At 39.4% G+C, this 20,506-nt stretch overlaps 2 protein-coding genes across 3 annotated transcripts; both read right to left on the bottom strand.

The window, feature by feature from the left end:
* Positions 1–3,779: 3,779 nt before the first annotated feature.
* Positions 3,780–10,631, bottom strand: odad1 (outer dynein arm docking complex subunit 1). 2 transcript variants are annotated; one of them, XM_032513486.1, is made up of 15 exons: positions 10,459–10,631; positions 9,722–9,797; positions 9,524–9,620; positions 9,197–9,386; positions 8,967–9,092; positions 8,681–8,794; positions 8,526–8,593; positions 8,235–8,422; positions 7,242–7,376; positions 6,854–6,936; positions 6,349–6,517; positions 5,740–5,903; positions 5,530–5,633; positions 5,324–5,414; positions 3,780–5,214 (listed from the first exon to the last, which is right to left on the bottom strand). In XM_032513486.1, the coding sequence occupies exons 2-15, from the start codon at positions 9,786–9,788 to the stop codon at positions 5,113–5,115; spliced, it is 1,698 nt and encodes a 565-aa protein (XP_032369377.1). In that variant the 5' UTR covers positions 9,789–9,797; positions 10,459–10,631; the 3' UTR covers positions 3,780–5,112. The 2 variants fall into 2 exon arrangements, with proteins under 2 accessions (XP_032369377.1, XP_032369378.1); XM_032513487.1 differs by having other exon boundaries at positions 9,728–9,797.
* Positions 10,632–11,941: 1,310 nt separating this feature from the next.
* tas1r3 (taste receptor, type 1, member 3) lies at positions 11,942–16,064 on the bottom strand. Its single transcript, XM_032514732.1, has 8 exons — positions 15,627–16,064; positions 15,197–15,497; positions 14,395–14,751; positions 13,889–14,308; positions 13,574–13,777; positions 13,321–13,441; positions 12,757–13,127; positions 11,942–12,641 (listed from the first exon to the last, which is right to left on the bottom strand). Exons 1-8 carry the CDS (start codon positions 15,827–15,829, stop codon positions 12,048–12,050), a joined length of 2,571 nt encoding a protein of 856 aa, XP_032370623.1. The 5' UTR covers positions 15,830–16,064; the 3' UTR covers positions 11,942–12,047.
* Positions 16,065–20,506: the final 4,442 nt, after the last annotated feature.

The raw sequence follows: 20,506 nt of genomic DNA, 5'->3' as shown, positions 1-20,506 counted from the left end.
AGCTGATGGCACTGTTATGTTACATTCACTAATGAGTTACAATTCCTTTAAGGTTTTATAAACCTAATAGTAGCGAAAGTTCTTCCTCTGCACTGCTTAAGTTCAACTGCACTACCTTCTTTATTTCACCTTCTATAGCTCCACCCCTGCAACTGGCTTGCCAGAGAAAAGTGGAAATTTCCAGTCATTCCTGCTGCTTTGCAAGAAATGCTCCTCCTCCTTCTAGTTTCCCGCCTTTCCGCCTACCTGCTCCTTCCTGCTGCAAACTGGCTTGAAGACCTCCCAGCTCCCAGCCCTCTGCTGCTGAACCTTGTGGTGCCCAGCACATTTTACTGTGTATAATAAGAAAACCTACCATCTCTCACATAGATAAAACATAACATGTTTTTATGCTTCTAACATCATACTTGGTCTGTAAATGTATTAGCACAGAAATAGGATCCTTGAATTGTATAATATGAATAAGTGCACTTATCTAATTTGCACTTATCTAAAAGAGTTTGCCCTGTTCCTTTGTTTACTATTTAAAAAAAATGTACATAGTATCTTGTTACCCTCTGAATTACTATTAAGGTTTAAGCTGTGTGTAAATACTGAATTAGCTCTTGAATGATGAACAATTGGGGTTGGTTTGGGATCACAGAACAGATGGTAGATTTGCATTTCTATTTCTCTGGCTGCTCTGATATTCTGGTGTCTGGTTTGTTTCAGAGCTATCTCATGCTCCAAAGCTTGTCTTCAACTGACTTGCCTAAGAATAAAGAAATGTGTCTAGAGCTTTGGAGATAACAAAGAAGGCCTACATGTAGTAGGCTACAGATTCTTGAAAACAAGATGATATCTGTTAAAGTATTCACTGCCTAAAAGGTCCAGGCTATCTCTACGTGCAAATGTGGTTTTACAACTTCCTCTTAATTCAAGACCACAATATAACCGTGTACACATGAGCAGCCCAGATGCTTGCATGAGAATAATTTTTGAAAACTACAAATACAGCCACGACACAGCTGCAGTGGACAATTTTGAGTGTGTTGATGGCATGAGGCACACTGACCTTAGACCTATTGTGAAGCACCAACAAAGAGCCATCTGCACAGCAACCGAAGCTGAGATGAGGGACTCACACACAGGGGGATCGAGGAGGGGGAGGGACACAGGGACCTGAAGAGTGTAAAAAAGAAAACAAATCAGCGATAAAGAAACATTTGAATGGGACTTGATCAACTGGATCATGTCTGAAACATCAAAGCAGTTGGTTGTATTATCTCAGAGGTTTGCACAGAAAGAAAACAGGAAGCTGCACAACATATTAGCCCAGATAGTGTATGGATCTCTCCACTGCTGGTAAAGTGGAAGACAAGAGCTGCTGGCCTAATCACTCAAGAACACATTTCCTGCCTCCTGCATGATGAGATGAAGCCAACTGAAGCCGTTCAAGACTAATATTTAACCCAAACCTTGATGGCAAACAGGGTGGGTATCTCACTCATTCTGCCTGCAGAAACAGAGTTTCCTTGTCTCAGAATGGATCTGATTTGTAAATGTATATTTTATAATAGGTTAATATATTGCATGTAAATAGGTTTCATAGTGCAACCAAAATATGGTTTTTCTCACAGATGGGGTGTATTTCAAAATGGTGAAAACAAAGACAAAATGGTGTCGGTGGCATCTGTAAAAATCACAAATGTTTCACAGGTAAGACATGAGAATCAGGATTGCTTGGCAACAGCAGTAAGAAAGAATAATCTTGCAGCCTGTGTGGTAACGGAGAAACTGATCTTGCTGCCACCTAGTGGTGCTCTGCTAGTACATGCTGGGGATGAACTGGCACTAAAAATAAGAATGATCAAAAAACCTTCTCTAAAGCAATGTATGTGCAGCAATATGAAATAGCCACAAGTAGCTGTAAGGTGTAAACCCATGATTGAAGAAGGACTTGATAGAAAAAAAAAGTGATATTCTCTTTCCTTGACAGCTTTCGAAAATATGTTCAGTAATTTGATTGGCCAGAAAATGCACCAGCTTGCATGTTGCTAAGCAACATTCACTGAAGGGTTGGATGTGGGAGGGAGAGTTTTTTTTTTTTTAGGGGGGTGGGGGGGTTCGTCTAGGGGAGGGAGCATTTTGGGTGCAGGCAGACTTACTGGGGAAATACCTGGCAAAATTCCCAGATAAACAAAAAAGAGAGAGAGGAGGACAGAGCAGAGACAGAGGGCAGGGTTATTTTCTGCATCCAGATAACAGTCTTGTCTGAGATAAAGGGAACAAGGCATTTTCTAAGTGCTAACATGGTTTGGTCCCAAAGCAGAAGAAGACTGCATGGGGACAGGAAGTGGAGCTAAAAACTGAAAAAACTTTGCCTAAGTGAGATGGAAGTTGACAAGAACTTTACAATACATAATAAATGGCGAGTAGCTTGAGGCGAAATGAGACTCCAGCATTAGTTTTTAAGGGAACCACTATGATTGGCATAACAGGATGTGGGACGTTGCAGTTGATAAGGTGTTTAGCAGTTTAACAAGGAACCGATAAGTAGGCTACAGACAAGCATGTAGTTCCCAGATGAATGTGGAGAAATACCTGTGCTTGCATGTTTTTGGCCGTGCGGTTTGGTTTGTTTCCAAGAAACTGAATTAAATGTGACAATCTCACCAGCCTGTAACATGTACACAATCAGATTCAGATTTATTGTCAAGCAAGTTTGCACCTGCAAGGAATTTTCCTTGGTGTATTAGGGGCATACAGTAAACAATAAACATTAAAAATGGAATAAACAAAACAAAGTAATGCTTCAGTCATGTAAAAAGACACTGAATGAAAAAAATTAAAAGGACTGAAATGGAAAGAGATTATGAGTTGCAACGCAGAAGGTGCAATAGAAAATGGGGAAACTGTTAGGCTTAAGGAAGACAAAAAGGTGGAAATGTGCTTATATGGAGAGGGAAGGGTAGGCTACACAGCCTGGCTGCAGTTGCTGGTAGGTACAGCCTGCAGAAGGCGGGCCTTGGAAATGGCTGATGCAGGCGGTCTCTACAGGCAATGAGGACTCTTTGTCAGGAATAGGAAATGAGGTTTCTGTTGTGATTAAAAGGAAGGTTTCTATGGCAATGCAGAGAGCCGTGTGCACAGAGAATTTATTGGGAGTGGAGGGGGCTAAGTGAGAGTAGAATTTCAAAGAAAGCAGCCTCCTCTATCTCATCTCCCGGCACCGCCACCCCTCTGCCTTTCCACAGCACCCTTTTATCTCTCATAATCTGTTTTCATAGCCACACAGTTGAGACTGCCAGGGGGATTATCCCGAGCAAACTGAAGTCATTGGTGGATCAGTCGCAAACGTTTACAAAGTAGCAGTTTCACTTCCCAAAATCACTGCTGTCAAAACCTCACTGGCAAAACTTGAACAGATAAGCTAATTAAAACCACACAAGTCAAGCTAGATAATTAACATATTAACTAACCTATATGTTTCTTTCTTGTTTAGACAGGTACACTTGTGTTAAATCATCCCCTTTCCTTGTACAGCCAATGATAAAAAAAAAACTATGATGGCATTAGTTTGACCTTAAAAACGTAAATATAGTAACATCCTTTGTTAATTGTTTCACTGTAAAAAAAAATATTCTTAAAATAAGTTCCCGTCCCGATGTTCTCTTTTGTACTGAGGAAGTTGCTCACTGCAGCAGTGACTGCCACGTTTGCCCCAACACAGGCTCACACCAGGATGTTTGGATTAAATGAAATTTGAAACTCGTGAGGATCAAAGTGAAGTTTTTTTCTTTTTTTATCCTTGAACATTTAAAGCCACACTGCAAATTAAAGATACATATGCTCTTATTACTGGTACACATGAAAATCATAGTACTACACAACAAATAGGTAACTGCCATTATTAGGGTAATCATTGGGGTGTATATAAACAGAGAACTAATTTACTGGTAAGGTCACAGTTTATTAAAATAATAACACTGATTTTATCACAGAAATCTAAATGAATGAGTGTGATCTGCCAAAATACATCTGAGAAAAATCATTATTAGTCCACCCAACATTTTTTTGTTCAAAATCAGTATGTTTAGTGAAGCGCTAAAAACTCCTCACCTCCCTTTTAGAAACACAGACTCAAGGTCTCAGCATGCCAATTGGAATAACAAAAGGTTCTGCTGCCCCCAACCTTTTCGTTTGAGCATAGCAGCAAGTACCATGTAAGGAGACGCTGCCAGTGAGGGAGGGTCGTACTGCGACCAGATTGTATAGTCAAAGCCAGATGGCAAGTCAGACATCAAAAGGACAGCTGGTTACCAGGGCATCTTTATAGCTCCAAACCTAATTAGTTCCTACTAAACAAATCATAGCAAGATACAGGCTTTGAATAGGCTATGCCAATAATTCATCATAAAAGGTGACATAGGCATAACATAATTAAACTTTAAATGTTTATATGTGCAAGCTATGTTGATCTATACTGCCCAACAAGAGCAAAAGACCTTAACTCGTTAGAATGTGGAACTGAGAAAAATGACTTTAAAGTTTTTTAGTTGTCCAGCCAAATCAATTATAGGTAGGACACTGGAAATCCCGCAACTATATGTTTTACTAATGAAATGTATCTACATGTAAAATCTGGAGCTCAATCTTGACTTTTAGACTGGGTTTTTGAAGTCACTGTTAAGTAAAAACCTTTATTTAAAAAAAATAAAAATAAATTGACTCAAGATACTTATCCACATGATAAAGGATATCTTGAATGTCCCAAAAATATTATCAACTCAAAAACAAAGTTACTGCCTTTAGTCTGGCTCAACGGATGTTTGTTGCTGAGATAAAGCCTGATGTCTCTCCCGTTTTGCTATATCCGCTATCGGGGCGTAGTGCTGCCCAAGACGGTTGTATTTGGTTTAAAGAAATAAAAGAAATAAGCCAAAGCATTTTTCCTTCTAACCCAGAATAGATAGGCGGTGTAGCCAGACCATACTGCACTGAGGAGAGATATCTAGCAATGCAAGACTATATTACGGTAAACACTGAAAGCTAGCCCTTTAACTGTGGAGGATAAGGATCTCATTTTAAACCTGTGCTCATTATTTACTCTGATCATGTCAATGTGTCAGATTAGTGTGTCTTCCAGGGAGCGTCGTCTGCCATCAAACTGCTGACTGATCTTTGAGGCTTTGGTTGCTGACTGCCCGACTGAAGTCCCTCTCTCATCAGAACCTATAAAATCAGAATCAGAAATAAAAACAAAGTACTTTAGAAAATTGATCATGACGTAAAGCATAAATAGTTACTTAAGTGTAGGATTAGCACTATGTATTGCACTGACCCCTTGCGTAATTCTTTTGCGAAGTTCCCACTGTGAAAGAGGTCGTTCTTCCTCATCAGTGAGAGGAGACTCTTCTGCATCATTCTCCCCACTGAGGAGTCCAAGCAACACAGACACACTCATCAACCTGATGTTCAGAGTGTTTAAATATATAGCTTTACTAATTATAAACAAATGGGGATAAAAAGAACAGATGAAAGGTTGACCTGTCGAATGCAGGTTGGATGCTGATAGTCTGCTGAAGCAGTTCTGGATTTTGACCCAAAAGAAATTTGGCCAGGTCTTTTGGATTGTAGTCCTTTTCCAGATCCTGTAAGAGTGACAATACAGAGACATGGTATATTGCAGAGCAGAAATAAAGGAAAGTACTGTCTATACTCAGGAATGTAAGTAAGAACCACAGGCTAACAGGTTACTTTAGAGTTGAGGAAAGCTTGAACGGTGAGCAGCTCATTGGTCTTCTGTTCCACCAGACCCAGGTAGGACATGATGTTGTTCTCACTGATCCCTGTAGAGGAGCCCAGTAGATCCTCTATCACTGAGCGGTCACACTCCATTTTAGAGAAGATGCTGTTCACTCCTGTGAGATGGAAGAAACTAAAGTCAGGAGTAGCAGCTTATTTTTTATATTTTTTTTTTGCATGTATGCTTGTATTTAAGAAAAAAAAAATGATTTCATGAAACATTTCCGGGAAAAATAATCTAATTTGAGACAAACTTTAGGGGGAAATTAAACCCATGTAAATATCCACAGCTTATCCATTTAATATTGGACATTGTTCATTATATGTTGAACTGCATGCTTTTCTGTTCGACAAATTTGAATTTCTTGCAATTTCATGCAATTCGAAATGCAGTTTGAAGGGCACCGAAAGATTACAAGTTACACTACCTATTTATTGAACTCAATTAATTAGAATTATACTAATTGAACAATGTCTCTATTACCCCTTCAATTCTTAATTATAAAACGTATTATAAAATTATTAGGTAATTTCAAACCGGTAAAATAATTAGTTGCAAACCTTTTTTTATCTCGTCCAAGATTTTGCTCATGATGCTGGCCTGGTTTTCATAGTCCTCAGCTTGAAACTCAATTTCCTTTTGTTGTTCATCAATGTCTCTCAGCAGAGAGCAATGATCTTGCTCCTGTTGTAAACCTGCTACTCGAAACTGCTCAGTCTCTGCTTGTATCTGCAGATGCACACATTTCAGATTCAAGTGAAAGTCACATGAAGCAACACAATTTTTTTCTCCTTGAATTCTACATGCTCCCTTTCCCACTACAAACTGTGGTTAGAAATGAACAATATTGCTTTACCTTTCCATTTAACTTCCTTGAACTTATTAGAATTTGGTAAGAACTCTATGACCCTGGACTTTGTCCATAATACTGGTTGCTTGTAATCTTTGTGAACAAGGAATTAGGTGCATCTGTTCTATTGTTGCACTGAATAGTAGTATAGGCTAATTTTGTAAAGGTAAAAATGAAAGAAATCAATGACAAGTAAATGCAGAACACATACTCACCTGGCTGATGTGATCTCTCAGTGCTTCAACCTCATTGTTTTGCTCATTTACAAAGTTGAAAAGTGCAAAGTTCCGGTCTTCAACTACACAGCAAAACAGCAATACAGCAGTCAGATACATTTACATAGTCTGAACTGAGACTGATTACTCTTATTATCAAAGTGGGGATGTTGAACTTATTTTGCTTCAGTGTTCGTCCAAAGGTAGAGAACCTTTTTTCTCAAAGGAAAGAGATGGCTGTAATTATGGGGCCATTGTCATAGAAATAACATATGTTATGTCAGGTACTGTCATAACAATTGGCTTCCAGAGCCATAAAGACTGTAAAAAGTGTTGTCTTTGTGTATGAATGAGTCTGAAATAGTCAGGTTGTGTTGGTAAGACTTACCCTGGATAAACCTGGTGACCAGCATGTCCAGGTTGTCCTCCTCTGTCACAATCTGGATCCTCTGGAACACCTCCTCTAGAGCGTCCAGCGACTCTTCCCCCGAGTCCATCCTCCTCTGCTCCTTCAGCTCTGACACTGGAACAAACAAGAACCATTACCATCCACATTAGGATCATCCAAACAACCAGTGGCAGCAGTATTATTATCATCATTTAATACTATACATGATGTTAACACTGATATTTTTCTCATTCACCTATTCCTCCTTTGACAAACTTAAACCAACAATGCCAAATCTGTACATCACAATCTTCTACTGTAGTAATTTACATTGATTTATTTTTGTATCAGTGTTGCTACTAGTGGCTGAAACCAGATAACAAACAGTGAAAAAAAAAGGATCCTATTATTTTTATTTATTTATTATATCTATCTATTTATTATTTCTAAACATTTCTATTTCTTTCTACAGTGTCCAAGGACTCACTGGCAGAAGACACTGTACTGTTTTACCGGTGTTGGTTTCCAAACCAACCTAGAACGTTTCTTGCTTGGTTTGTGTTTTTGATTTAATCTGTGGTAGCATGTTTACTCTGGCTTCTGTCTGCTTGTGAGTTATGTTTTCCAGACTGAAAAAGAACATATATCAATAAAAAGAACAACTAAACAATGGGACTAATACATCTGTGGACATGCGATCATGAACTAAAACTAGGCAATGCTAGTGTCTGCCAGTTTACAGTTTGGCATGGGCAGAAAATGGCCATTAGATATTGAAGACACAAACAAAGTTCCACATGAAGATCAGATAAGATTGTGCTCATGGGATATATTGTAATAGACTGCAGGGATTCCTAAATGCATTCACAAAGCACAAGCTACTATTTGGTGAGATTCCCCACTAAATAAACATCAAATAATCACTACCAGCTTTATTATTGTCACTAACACTTTCTCCGTTATCATAATTCTTAATCAATGGCTGTGTCTTACGCTGTCTATGTCCCATATCCTGGCCATTATCCTGCCCGCTCCTCTCGCTGCACTTGATGGTCATAAACTCTTTCAGGCTGCACTCATGTGCTATAACCCTCTCCAGTTCCTTCATCTCAGTGTTGTACTGGGCAAGGTCCTTCACTGCCTTCTCCCTCATCATGGTCATCTTGGACTTAGCCTCAACCCTAAAGTAGAAGGGCCCAAAATTAAATAAAAGATTCAACAACCAAGAGCATGTCATTATGTTTTTTACATATTAGCCTATTGCACAACTGTCTCAAATCTGACCTGGCATCGTAAGCAGCAGTGGACATGTTGACAATTTCCCCGATCTTCTTGCGAATATCTTGCAGTTCCTACAACACACAAAAATCAGTGCAGGGGACGTGTTAAAAAACAGTGTCGAAATCTGTCTCTGAATCCCCTATGGTGTGGCCTCTGACCTTGTCCAACCTGTTGTGTAGTTGCTGGAAACGAACACGTTCAATATGAAGAGTCTGCAACTTCTCTCTCAGGTGGCTGTTTTTGGTCAGCTGCTCATTGAAACGAGTCAAGGACTGGACAGGACATACAGCACATGCAAACTTTAAAATAATACAATGGAAGATAATAATTTGTGAAGATATGCACTTGAAAAACAGACAGAACAACAATAGAACTTCTACATGATAATATTGAGGGATTTGTCTGTTTTCTAGGTATTCTGTGGTAATAACTTGCATAACTCACTTTGTCCAGTTTGTATTCCAAAGTGCGTATGGCCTTCTGAGTTTTCCGTACTGCAGACTTTTGTGTATCACCAGAGCTGACCTCACCTTTTCTCAGCTCTGCCATCTTCATTTCCATGTTTGCAATCTGCCCACATTACAGATACATGACATAAGCTGTGGTTTCTAACCAAACATATCAGTAAACATTTAATTCAAAGTATCATCTAGAGTGAAAAAGACTTTATTCACCTCATTGTCTAGCTCTTTTTGATACTGCTTCTCTTTCCCCAGCTCCTCCTCTAGCATATCTCTCTGCTCCAGCAGAGCACGAAGACGCTGGGTGTCCTCACTGTCCTGCTGTTGGCGTGACAAGCTCTTACAGGCACCAAGGTTTTGATGCAGCTCCTCCTGCTCCTTCTGCAACTTCTTTATCTCCTGCCTTCATCCACATTATAAAAACAATCAATCAGGCACACCCACGCACACACACACACACACACACACACACACACACACACACACACACACACACACACACACGATTGACAATGTGATGTGTGTGTAGTGCTTATTCACTCTTGTTTGCGGATCTGCTCCCGGGCCTGAATGTTGTAGGCCTGCCGATCTCCTTCCATGATCCTGAACTGTCTCTGCAGTTTGGCCATCTCTGATTCTGATTAAAAAAACATTAATTTGCAACTGTCAAAGTAACATTACTTAGAGAGCATCAACATCTACTAGTTACTGCAATAATAGCAACATAAACAACATTACCTGTACCATCAATATCCATCTCACTGCTGTCTGAGCGGGCGCTTGTGGCCGATCTACCTCGAGGCATTGTTACACTCTGGATGAAAATAAAAAGGTAAAGTAACGCTGTTTACAAAAAATATTGAACTTTACTAGTGGAAATGTTCTTGTCCTCTCACCATTAAGTTGAATCAAACATACTCTCATACTAGGCTTTCAAACCTACATTTAAAGCAGAATATGAGACTAATTGAGTTAGAAATGTTTTCTTGACTGCCTGGAAGCAGCTTTTGATTGGCATTTTTTTAATTTTTATTTTTATTTCACATGATGTTTGAAATCAAAAATAAAACTTACACGAGGGGGGAATTACATTATCTTCCTTTTTGTCTAAAGTATTTACATGTAAAATACATTTAAAATATTTAGGTTTTTTTATTTGATGAATGCATGAAATTGCATCTTATAGAAAAATTATTTTACATTGAACAACACCCATTTGTCTTCACAAACCTTTGAGGGGACTGCTGCAGGTTGTAGTTTTTAATTTATAGGACAAGTCATCAAATCTAAGATACCCTCTAATGCACATCAGCTACTTTTACATAACAAAGGACTGTATGGTTCTTCCTAGCTGGTATGAAAAACTTGCTATTAGTTAGCTTGTTTATAGTTAGGTAACAAAGCATCGAAAAAGGTGCCAGCTGGCAAGGACAAATAAGAATTTATCTAGCAAGTCTGAAAAGTAAAGTTCTTACCTCCTATGACACACAGCAGGCTTACAGTAGTCTGAGTTGTTAGCAACCGTTGTTAAGTGCCCTGGGACTATCGTTTCCCAATGTAAACATGCCCTTTCCTAGGAAGACGAAGGAATGTCCCGCCCTACCCTACCTTACTCGGCCTCTGATTGGCTTACATGATATTATTACCCTAACCACGCCTCGTGCCCAGGCATGCATGGCCCATGTCTCTGTGACCAATGAATAGAGGCAGAGTAGGGCGGGACAAATTCCCTCGCCATCCTAGGAAAACGCACATTCGCGACCCCACAGGCTAAATCCACTCAATGATAATGTTTACGCCGACCGTAAACATATTATTATTATCATTATTATTATTTATTTATTTATTTTAAAAGTAAAAACATAAATAAAAAGTCTTAACATGAATCTGACATAGCTTAGCCTATTATTAGCAAATCAGCCTATTTGTCAAAAAAAAAACATTGATGATAGGCTTACTGACCTATTTTAATAGCTTAATGCTATGCACTAAAAATACATAAAGGCTTTAGGACACCCGCATGATTTTAAGCCCAGTTTAGTATGCAATTTAATTTTATACAGTGGGGGGTCTCTGATCTCTCTCTCTCTCTCTCTCTCTCTCTCTCTCTCTCTCTCTCTCTCTCTCTCTCTCTCTCTCTCTCTCAGTTGAGGGGTCCTTGGTTTAAAAAAATCCTGCAGTAGGCCTTTCACAAAACATTTGAGGATGAGCGGCCATACGAGACTGACGTTCTGTGGACAAAGGTGAGCTGAGTAGCTTAGCTTGAAAGTTTCCCTACTTCTTACTTCTAAGTTACTCGACTTACATTAATGGTTAAGTACTTGGATCTTTTTTAGTGGGCTAGCAACAAAGATTTTCCTATGGTTCTAAACCGTCTCCGGTAGCAATACAATGCAGAAATATTCTGTTACGAGTAAAAGTGATTCATTTAAAAGTGTACTCATGTAAAAGTACCAAAAGTATAAGGCTCAAAAAAGTACTCATTTTGCAGAATAGCCCATTTCAGAATGATATTTATTTTTATTTTGGTTTAGGATATTGTTGCATTCATGTGTACACATCACTCTCAGCTAAAAAAGGTGGGGGTAATTTTAATTGATATCTGATTGATATGTTGCTTTAGTCTATTGCTGGGTTGCTTAAGAATTTCCCCAGTGGGCAACAATACATTCCTATTGTTTGATAGCATAATGTATTTGTTTCATAACTAGTAACTAAAGTAACCAAAGAAATATAGCGTGTCACAGTTTGTAGAAAGCTGGTTTGGATCCAAATGCAAGTGACCAAGCAGGCAGGTTAACAGAACAACAGGTGAGCTTTTATAACATAAAGCTGAATCCAAAAACACAAGGGATACTAAATACTGCATATTGCAATAAAGATCAACTTATTATAGCCTAATGTAAAATATGTTTTGTAGCCTATACTGTAGGCCTGAACTACCTGGAGTTTAATACATGAAATCCACAAACACTCTTTATTAAGCATGCAAATGTACATTTTACAAAATATGATTGTTACAGATATTTGCTTTGAGAATGTATTTACAAAACTGCACTTTAGTCTACTGCCCTGTCTCTGTCTGTGGCTGAGGTTCCTCCTGAACTTGTGTTAGTGGGACGCCCTCTAGGAAGGTACAGAAGTGCTCTGCTGTATTGAGCTCAGGTTTTCTCAACAGCAGGTAGCATTTTGGGAAGTAGTAGGCAGCCACCAGTCCCAAGTTGCTTGCCAGGGTGAAAGAAACATGGGCAATAGACCTTTCCTTGTTACTCAAGCCTATGTAGATCGGAATAAAGGTCACCCAAATCACACAGTAGATCAAGGAGGAAAAGGTGATGTCCCTGGCAAGGTTATACTGATGAGGAGGCTGTGCTGCCATGAAGGTACACATGAATGATATAAGGGCCATTACACCGTTGAAACCTTGTATTATGGCAAATCCAATCAAGGGTTCCACTGGACATGCCAGAAATGCTCTTACAAAGTCTATTTTCATGTTTGACACATATTCAGACAGTGAGGGTCCTTCCTGAACATACCAGACACAGAGACCAGCCTGTACAGCACAGCAGATCAGCACGAACAACCAGCTTCCAGGGCCTCTTAGTATATGGAGGTGTGAGGCGGCTGTCTTTGGGACCTCTGTCACGTAGAGTATCTGTTTAAAAAGAGGGGATTGCAGGCTGATTACAATGAGTAATTCTTCTTTATTCTACAATCTTTATTGTGTCTTCCAGTACAGTGATGTATTTGAACGTATTGTCATTTCTCACCTGTAGTGAGATGGACAGGATGATGGAGATGGGTACTGTTTGGAAAATTGAGGTGAGGGGCAACTGAAGTTGACACACCACTTCCCCAGGCTGCCCCAGGAAGAGCAGCAGGCTGAGGCAAGCTCCCATCAGGCTAATCAGAGCCACAAAACTCAGGGCACCCCCCGAGGCAGCTACCAATAGGGTTTCCCGGTGTTTCAGGAACACAACACCCACTGACACCTGACATGCCAGGAGCAGCATCCCGGCCAGCATCATTGCCAGAGCCACAGACGTGTCCCAGGACAAAAACTCAAAGGTGGGTTTGGTACAATTATTGCTGCGGTCCACAGACCACTGACGTTCAGGGCACTCTTTGCACTGGATGTCCTCTATGAGAAAGCACAACAATACATTTTTGATGGCAATGGTTTGATTGCATAACCAATAATGTCTTAAACAGAGTTAGATGACAAGAGTAATACCACTGTCAGACAGGAGAGTGATATATAAAAAAGCATATTTCCCAAACTATTACACTATTCCTTTAAATACAGATCAAGTATTTGACAGATACCACGTTACCCTCATTTGCCTGGTAAGTGCCTGCCAAACAGTCGATACAATCAAAACAGCAGGAATGGAAGCCTTTGACTCTGCGGACCTGGCCTGGCTCACATGCTGCTGAACAGGTGGACTTAGGAACCTGCATTACAGTTAGGATTGTCATGACAAAAATTACAACATTTCAGAGACCCAAATTGTATTAACCACAAAGCTTTTAAAGTATACATTTTTAAAAGTGGATATCACGTTTCTAAAAGATTGCTGAAATTACCTCTGCGTTTGCAGTGTGCCATTTGAAGAGGGTTTTGTTGATCGACAGTTGTTGATAAAAACTTCCAACATGTATGAACTTTAAACCAGAATCAGTCCAGTCCCACTCAATCACATTATAGCCAATGTTTGGGTTGCCCTTTGAGTCAAACTTTAATTGAGTGCCATTTATGTCTATAGAAGTATTCTTTAAAACTTGCAACAGCTGGAAAAGAAGATTTTATTCATCAATTAGTCTCAATCTTTTTGAAAAAAGGAATTTCGAATTGCAAACACTTAAATATAGCAGACAACACACAGAAAAAAAAAATATTACCTTCCAGGGATAGATTTTGGTTTCAGGTCCCTGCATGCAGGCAGTTGAATTGCATCCCATTAGGTTGTGCAGTGCCTGTGCCACACTGTAGACGGCAGCATACACACTGAAAGCTGAGCGCTTCACTGCATCGCTTGTTACCAAGGTAATATTAGCAGTTGACAAGTTCCAACATTGTGGGCAGGGATTGTCAAAATTGCCTTTGACCTTTGGTGTGGAGAGGGACATATTCACCCTCTCCTCACTAATTTTGGTGAAGAGCGCCTGTGTGTATTCAGTGAGCAGATCCACGTTCTGTACCTTGTTTAAGAATCCAATGATTGTTCCGATTGATTGGATATTGGGGAGGGAAGCCACTTGATCACTAATGACCCAACTTGAGCTGGCAATCCATACAGCTGTTACATTTCTCCTGATGACCTGGAGTGGATTGGATTAGATCATTGGTATTGAGCTGAATATAATCTGTTCACCAATAACTTGTGTTAATAACATGATTCACTAACCTCTTTAATAAATGCCAAAGCTGGCTCTGCAAGAGAAAAGACTACTACCACTCTGACTTTGGTTAGTTGGATATTGTCGATGATGTTACTGATTGCTGATTCAACGTTAGTGTAGACTGGAATCAGCCCTTGATAGGCCACACAAATAGACTTATTTTCTGCTATTTTGGAGAATTCCTGCACACCTCGTTGTCCATACTCCTCGTCACTGCCAACCACTGCCACCCAGTTCCAGTTGAACTCCTTCAGCAGAAGCGCCATGACTTCCACTTGCCATTTGTCACTAGGCACCGTGCGGAAGAATGACGGATAGAGAAGCTTATCACTGAATTTGTCACTGGTGGCACCGAAACTAACCTGAAGTGAGAAAAGTCATAATATACCACTTTTAATTTTTACCACACTGATGTTTCCCAACAATGCTGCATTATTGACATATAAAGCCTAATGGAAATTTTACTGAGGTTGCAGAAACATTTGCAGTGCAAGTGGGCAGCGTTTTTTAATGTAACTAATCTGTTAAAATTAAAAGCCAAAACAATTGAAGATCGATAGTGATGAATGAACAAATTAATATTTTTCTGTAATACAGCTTGCTTTGTAGAACAGCGAGTAGTCATCTTGTTCTAACAATTTAAGGCTTACTTCCATCTGAGATAAAATAATCAACTTCTTGTGGGACACTGTAGAGGTGAAGGTTTAGCCTCACTCTGGAGATTTAGTTTTAACATTGGGAATATGTTTTGAGGAAATGTCTTTACAGCCCAAGACGTAAATGTAATGGACATATTTGTGACAAAACCTGTGGCATCAGAAAGAATCCCAGGAGTTTTCCTATGACCGACACCATTTCTGAGGTTAGAGGACCAATCACTGCTGATATTCTGGTCTCATAGTTGGTGTAATTACACTCCACAGATAGCGCTTTGGTAGATTTTGCTGTGAGGAACGAGATGGTGGGCTTCACGATGACGGCAGGTTGTTTGCATGTGTCATAGATTTCATAACCCAAATTAATGCCAGGGAGAAAAACTGTGTTTGCGTTGATTTCATCCACTGCATATTTCATCACTAGAGCAAGGCCCAGTCCAAACTCATTTAAACTGTGGAACCACAGGCAGAAAAAAACAAAATGGAAACCTTGTTAGTCAGTTTACTCATACATATTGGTTCAGAAACTCAATTAATAGGGTCGTTATTTCTCAAAGATGCTATTTTACACAACCTGTTACCTTTTACAGCTGATGTTGTTAGGCTCTGTCCTCTGGCTGAGGTTGCTGGTGAGGTAGTTGATGGGAAACAGCCCTCCGAGCATAATGTCCCCAGGCAAACTAAAGAGACTGGTAGAAATGTTGTGGAACCATTCAGGTGGACTCGCACTGTAGCTCAGTCTGAATGCCCAGCATAAAACCAGTAGAGTGAAAGGTGCAGCCATGATGCAGATAAGCCAGAGACTGACACTCAAGTAACAAGAACAGCGTGCTATGTGTCACTACATCAGTTGTTGTATGCAAACTCATCTAAAACCCCCAAAGCAAAATTGGTTCCAATGGCCCGTCCCCTGCCCAGCCACCTGAAGGTGCAACACAGAGTAACTGCAAATTATGTGAAATGGTCCTTATAATATTCACCCACATTTACATTTGTGGTATATATGGACATGAAGATCAGCATCCCTTAACTTTTATAATAAATATCTTTTTTTGTGTATTATTGTTTTTGGGAGAAAAAAAAACAAGCTGTAGTAGCTGTAGTATTAATTGCTACTATTGTCAAATTATTGTGATTTAGATTGATTGAACCTGAGGTCTGAAGGAACTGTGAATCTCATTTAATGGCATTATTGTTCGTCTAATTTGCAAGGCACTGCAAGACGTAAACATTTACTTTGCACCTTGCGTGTATGTACATCTGTGTGTGTCGTGCAGGTGGTGTTAATCTTTCCGGAGCATTTTCCTGACATTTGCTTGTGGTTTGCTCGTTGAGTCACTTTGGTGTAACTTTTTTTTTTGGTGTATCTTTCAGACACATTAAGTGCAGTAAATTCCTTTTTGCCTACTTACCCTGATTTGTTATCACAGCAAAACCTCCCATTTTTTTGATTTGCAAATGTTACTTTTTGTGGGTGGCTTATCATGTATTCTTAGGGAAAATATATACAACACTAAACCTGTCACTGTCAGCGGTGTGCCGTTATGAGAACCAGGAATGAGCATCAACATCAATACTGCCAACGCTCATAATACAATATATGTTAAGAACTTTTGTATTCAATTTTTTTATTTTGTTGTTGTCATGTTTTGCATTCACCGCAGTGTTGCTTTTGCATGTACATTTGCATGCAACACTGACACTGACATGGACATTTCCTCCCAAGATATTTGTATAAACCTCCAGTAGATACAGTATGTGCTCTTTGTCCTTTACAACAACAATATCAAACAAGCCATACGATTTTGGTTGATAAGTTCCATTGTTATGCGTGTCATTCTTTCTGTTACAGGTTCAGGCTACTTGTTTTTAGAGCTGTTGGTCACATTACTTTGAAAACCACATAGCTTCTTTGTTTTAATGTGTTATTATCATGTAAAGCACTTAAACTACTATTTGTATGAAATTATATATATATACACAGTATGTATAAAAATGTTATACATATAATGGAAAGGGGACAATAGCTAAGCTTGATTAAAGGCAGAGAGTCACCATGGACAGGGTTTCAATCATGGACAGTGTTAGAGCCTCCTGTCCGCCTGACATGTAATTGTTTGGGTTGTGGGAGGAAGCTTGATCGTCCAGATAAAACCAATGTGAATTCAGGGGAACATGAAAGCACTGGTTGGAAAGCAATTAAAGTGACACACCGCTAACAGCCGAACCACTATTCTGCCTTGTAAGCAACTTTCTTATTGAGTTGCCGTGTGGTGAAATAATAACAAATGTGAGACACTTGAGTTATAAAAAGTAATAATAATAATAATAATATCTTGTATAAATATTTTCTAATTGTAATTAGGTTCTTCTGAGTTAATCAAGTTTATAAACATCATTAAAATCAACCCAGCTTGCTGCTGTTTTGGTCATCTAAATTATAAAATGTCTTGCCCAGAAATGTTTCCATCGCCATTATTACTTCTCCATATTTGAAGCAAATATTAAGCTTGAGCAATAAATAATGCTTCTCAGAGCCTGTAAAATGACAAAAGGTGAACAAGTGAAAATTCTCCCTTTCGTAATGCAAATCATATTGTAAATAATCTTTTAAATCTGCAAGGTGAACTATAGGCCGACCTGTGTCGAACAAAGGCTATATTATTTGCCATTACATCACTGAAGTAAGACGTCAATCAATAGGAAAGGAAAATTAAGTAATCACAAAAAAAAAAATATGTTACAGGCTAGCAGACTGAAATTGCATAGTAACTGATTAATTGCAGCCCAGATTAACTGACAGAACAAGATGTGGAAACAAGATGAAACTGCTTCATGGTATTATACTGCAAGGAAGAGTTAGGTCTTGTCAATCAAGTTCTTGTGTATTTCTCTGTGTGTCTACATACTCACTTACAAAGTTCCGAACAAAGTCAATTTAATCAGGAGAGACATGTTTTCAGATGTATGCAAATAATATTGATTGTACAGCTCAAATAAAATGTACAAAGTCTTTGGCACTTAAACTTTATTGCTATACAAGTCTTTCATATATATATTTATATTTATATTTATATGTATATGTATACATATTCAATGTTACTTGAATTGACATAGGCTACAGTTGTGGTATAGTATGTAGTATATTTTGTAATTGATTGTAATGATCTCTTTTTTAATCTACATTGGTTTTAATGAGTTATAGTGTATACAGAAAAATACCACATAGACATATTTGTGTCATAGTCATGGCTTTTGTTCATTGGCATTTGGCATTAGATTTCATGTTGCATCACAATATAGAATATCAAGTTCCCCCATTATAGTTTTGCATTAAACAGTATCCATTTGTCTTTAGTGTGCACTGCTGCATGTTCTTGTAATGATACCTGTCCGTACTTGCATCACATGCTCATGTATATTTATCTGTTGAGGTGAACAAAACTGATTTGAAGACATATCAGTTACAGGAACAGTTTGCTCAGGGACGTATTTTGTTGCCTATCATGTTAGTCATCTTGACTTAAGAAGACATGTGATGACACACAGTATTTTTTATTTAATGCAGCTTGCCCTGTACAGTCTGCTTGTTCCATCTACAGATCATTCTTTAACAACAAGCCAGCATTGAAGGTTTTTTCCTCTCTGTGAATAGTCACAATCGCTTTATTTGCAGAAACATTTAAAAAGTCTCTGGCTCAGTGTTGCTGCTGTGTTCTTGTGTACAGACAGTGGATTCAGATTGAAATCTTGTTCATGTTTGAGCACATTTCTTTCTCAAGCATGAATTCACCTTTTGTCTTGTTCTGTTCATAGCTACGGCTAACTTTCATTGATGATCTGTGGCAGCGTCTCACATGAACACATATTTTTCATAAAAAGTGGTTGACACAATTAGCCACCTGATTCTGGCTGCCTCAAGGCAGCTCATAAGGCCATCAGTCCCTGAGTGTGAAAATCTACAGTACATAGCTCAACCACTAGATGTCAGATGTGTGTATTGTATAATCTTCACTTATTTGACTCACACAGTCTGCCTCGCAAGTGGGGCTGTTAAATCTGACACTTTACATGTATGTACAGATGTGGAACATTTATGATTTATGATGAGCTGGAAGCCCGAGGTGAGAAAACTCTAGACATATTGTGTTGCTAGTGATGGAAGTGAAGGTGGAGCTTCATTTAGCAGTGTGAGCAGCAGGTACATTGTGTAGGAAAGGGCTGTTTGAACAACTGATAACAGAGGGAGTCAACCCGCATACATACTAAAATGATTTTCTTGGTGCTACTTTGTTTTGGTTTACTCAGAATTTGTAGACACACTTTGTCCTGTAGGCCTGAAACCATGTCACTGTGTTTGTTAGTAGATTTCCGTGGGTTAACCTTATGACCTGCAAATCAAGGAACATTGTTGCACAACATTGCTCAGATTGAGAAAACATAGATGTTCTTTCCATCAAAGGAACACTGTTATGTGTTATGTGAAAAAATAGCTGCTCTCGCACGTAAGGGTGCTTTGTGCCTTCATGCCAGTGACAATGTACTGTGGCTAGAAAACATAACATGCCACAAGTACCCCCTCTGTCAGTCCCAAATGGCTGTGACTGTAGCAAAACACTGTCTGAGCTGCATTCCCTTCCTGAGAGAGACCCAGGAATACCACCCTCTTTCCCTTGCTTCCTTTTGCCCTCCTTTCCGTCAACTACTCCCCCCTTTGCTTGCACAGTGGCCGGATCAGCCTGCTCTCTAATCTCTATCGCTGGCCTGAGAAACACTGGGCCTGTTGTTGACATGCTGGCCTCATACCCCACAGGGGCTGACAAATTATTAGCCAGCCTCTCTGTGCAGAGTGAGGACAGCCAGCCAGCAAGCATGTGCAGCCAGACAGCAGAATACTAAACTGTGCTGCTGGACATCTGTCTTGATCAGCTCTGTGGCAATAATGCTGGAGGAAACAGGGAACGACGAGATCCTGTTGTACAACGGCGGGGGCGGCCGGTCAGGGTTAAACCGGCTGTGGTGGTGCAACATTGCTCAGTTCAGAACATCATGCAGAAAAGCTTGTGCGTGTTATCACAGCCTGAACATGTGTATTATGGAGGTGTTGTTACTGCACCATGAAGGGTTAAATAAAGGATTCATCCTCCCCCTTCCAGCAGTAAAACTTGTTCTTCTTCGTGTCTTTAGCCTATGTGTGTGTGCGTGTGTGTGTGTGTGTGTGTGTGTGTGTGTGTGTGTGTGTTTGTGTGTGTGTGTGTGTTTAACCAAAAGTGCCTACAAATTAACCAGTTTTTTAGTACTGTGTTGGCACTGTCCAAGGACTGTAACAGGTTGACTAACTGGCAAGTAAAAAAAAAGAGTCTTTGGTGTTCGGTTCTGAAAAATATTTGCAGTTCAAATCAGGGACAAGAGTGTTTGGCTTCATCTCTGCCAGTCTGCTCTGCTACTTACATAGCAGGGA

The sequence above is a fragment of the Etheostoma spectabile genome, chromosome 4 (assembly GCF_008692095.1).
Source record: "Etheostoma spectabile isolate EspeVRDwgs_2016 chromosome 4, UIUC_Espe_1.0, whole genome shotgun sequence".
Classification (NCBI taxonomy): Eukaryota; Metazoa; Chordata; class Actinopteri; order Perciformes; family Percidae; genus Etheostoma; species Etheostoma spectabile.
This window is presented reverse-complemented; position numbering and strand designations above follow the sequence as displayed.

What these genes read in the sequence shown, in the direction of transcription:
- tas1r3 (XM_032514732.1), bottom strand. Translation starts at nt 15,829, where the DNA reads ATGGCTGCACCTTTCACTCTACTGGTTTTATGCTGGGCATTCAGACTG. An exon ending in AACAACATCAGCTGTAAAAG is followed by an intron (nt 15,498 to 15,626) that starts GTAACAGGTTGT and finishes GTGGTTCCACAG; the next exon opens with TTTAAATGAGTTTGGACTGG. An exon ending in TCCTGTCCATCTCACTACAG is followed by an intron (nt 12,642 to 12,756) that starts GTGAGAAATGAC and finishes CTTTTTAAACAG; the next exon opens with ATACTCTACGTGACAGAGGT.
- odad1 (XM_032513486.1), bottom strand. Translation starts at nt 9,788, where the DNA reads ATGCCTCGAGGTAGATCGGCCACAAGCGCCCGCTCAGACAGCAGTGAG. An exon ending in TACACAACAGGTTGGACAAG is followed by an intron (nt 8,594 to 8,680) that starts GTCAGAGGCCAC and finishes TGTGTGTTGTAG; the next exon opens with GAACTGCAAGATATTCGCAA. An exon ending in GGTCACCAGGTTTATCCAGG is followed by an intron (nt 6,937 to 7,241) that starts GTAAGTCTTACC and finishes TTTGCTGTGTAG; the next exon opens with TTGAAGACCGGAACTTTGCA.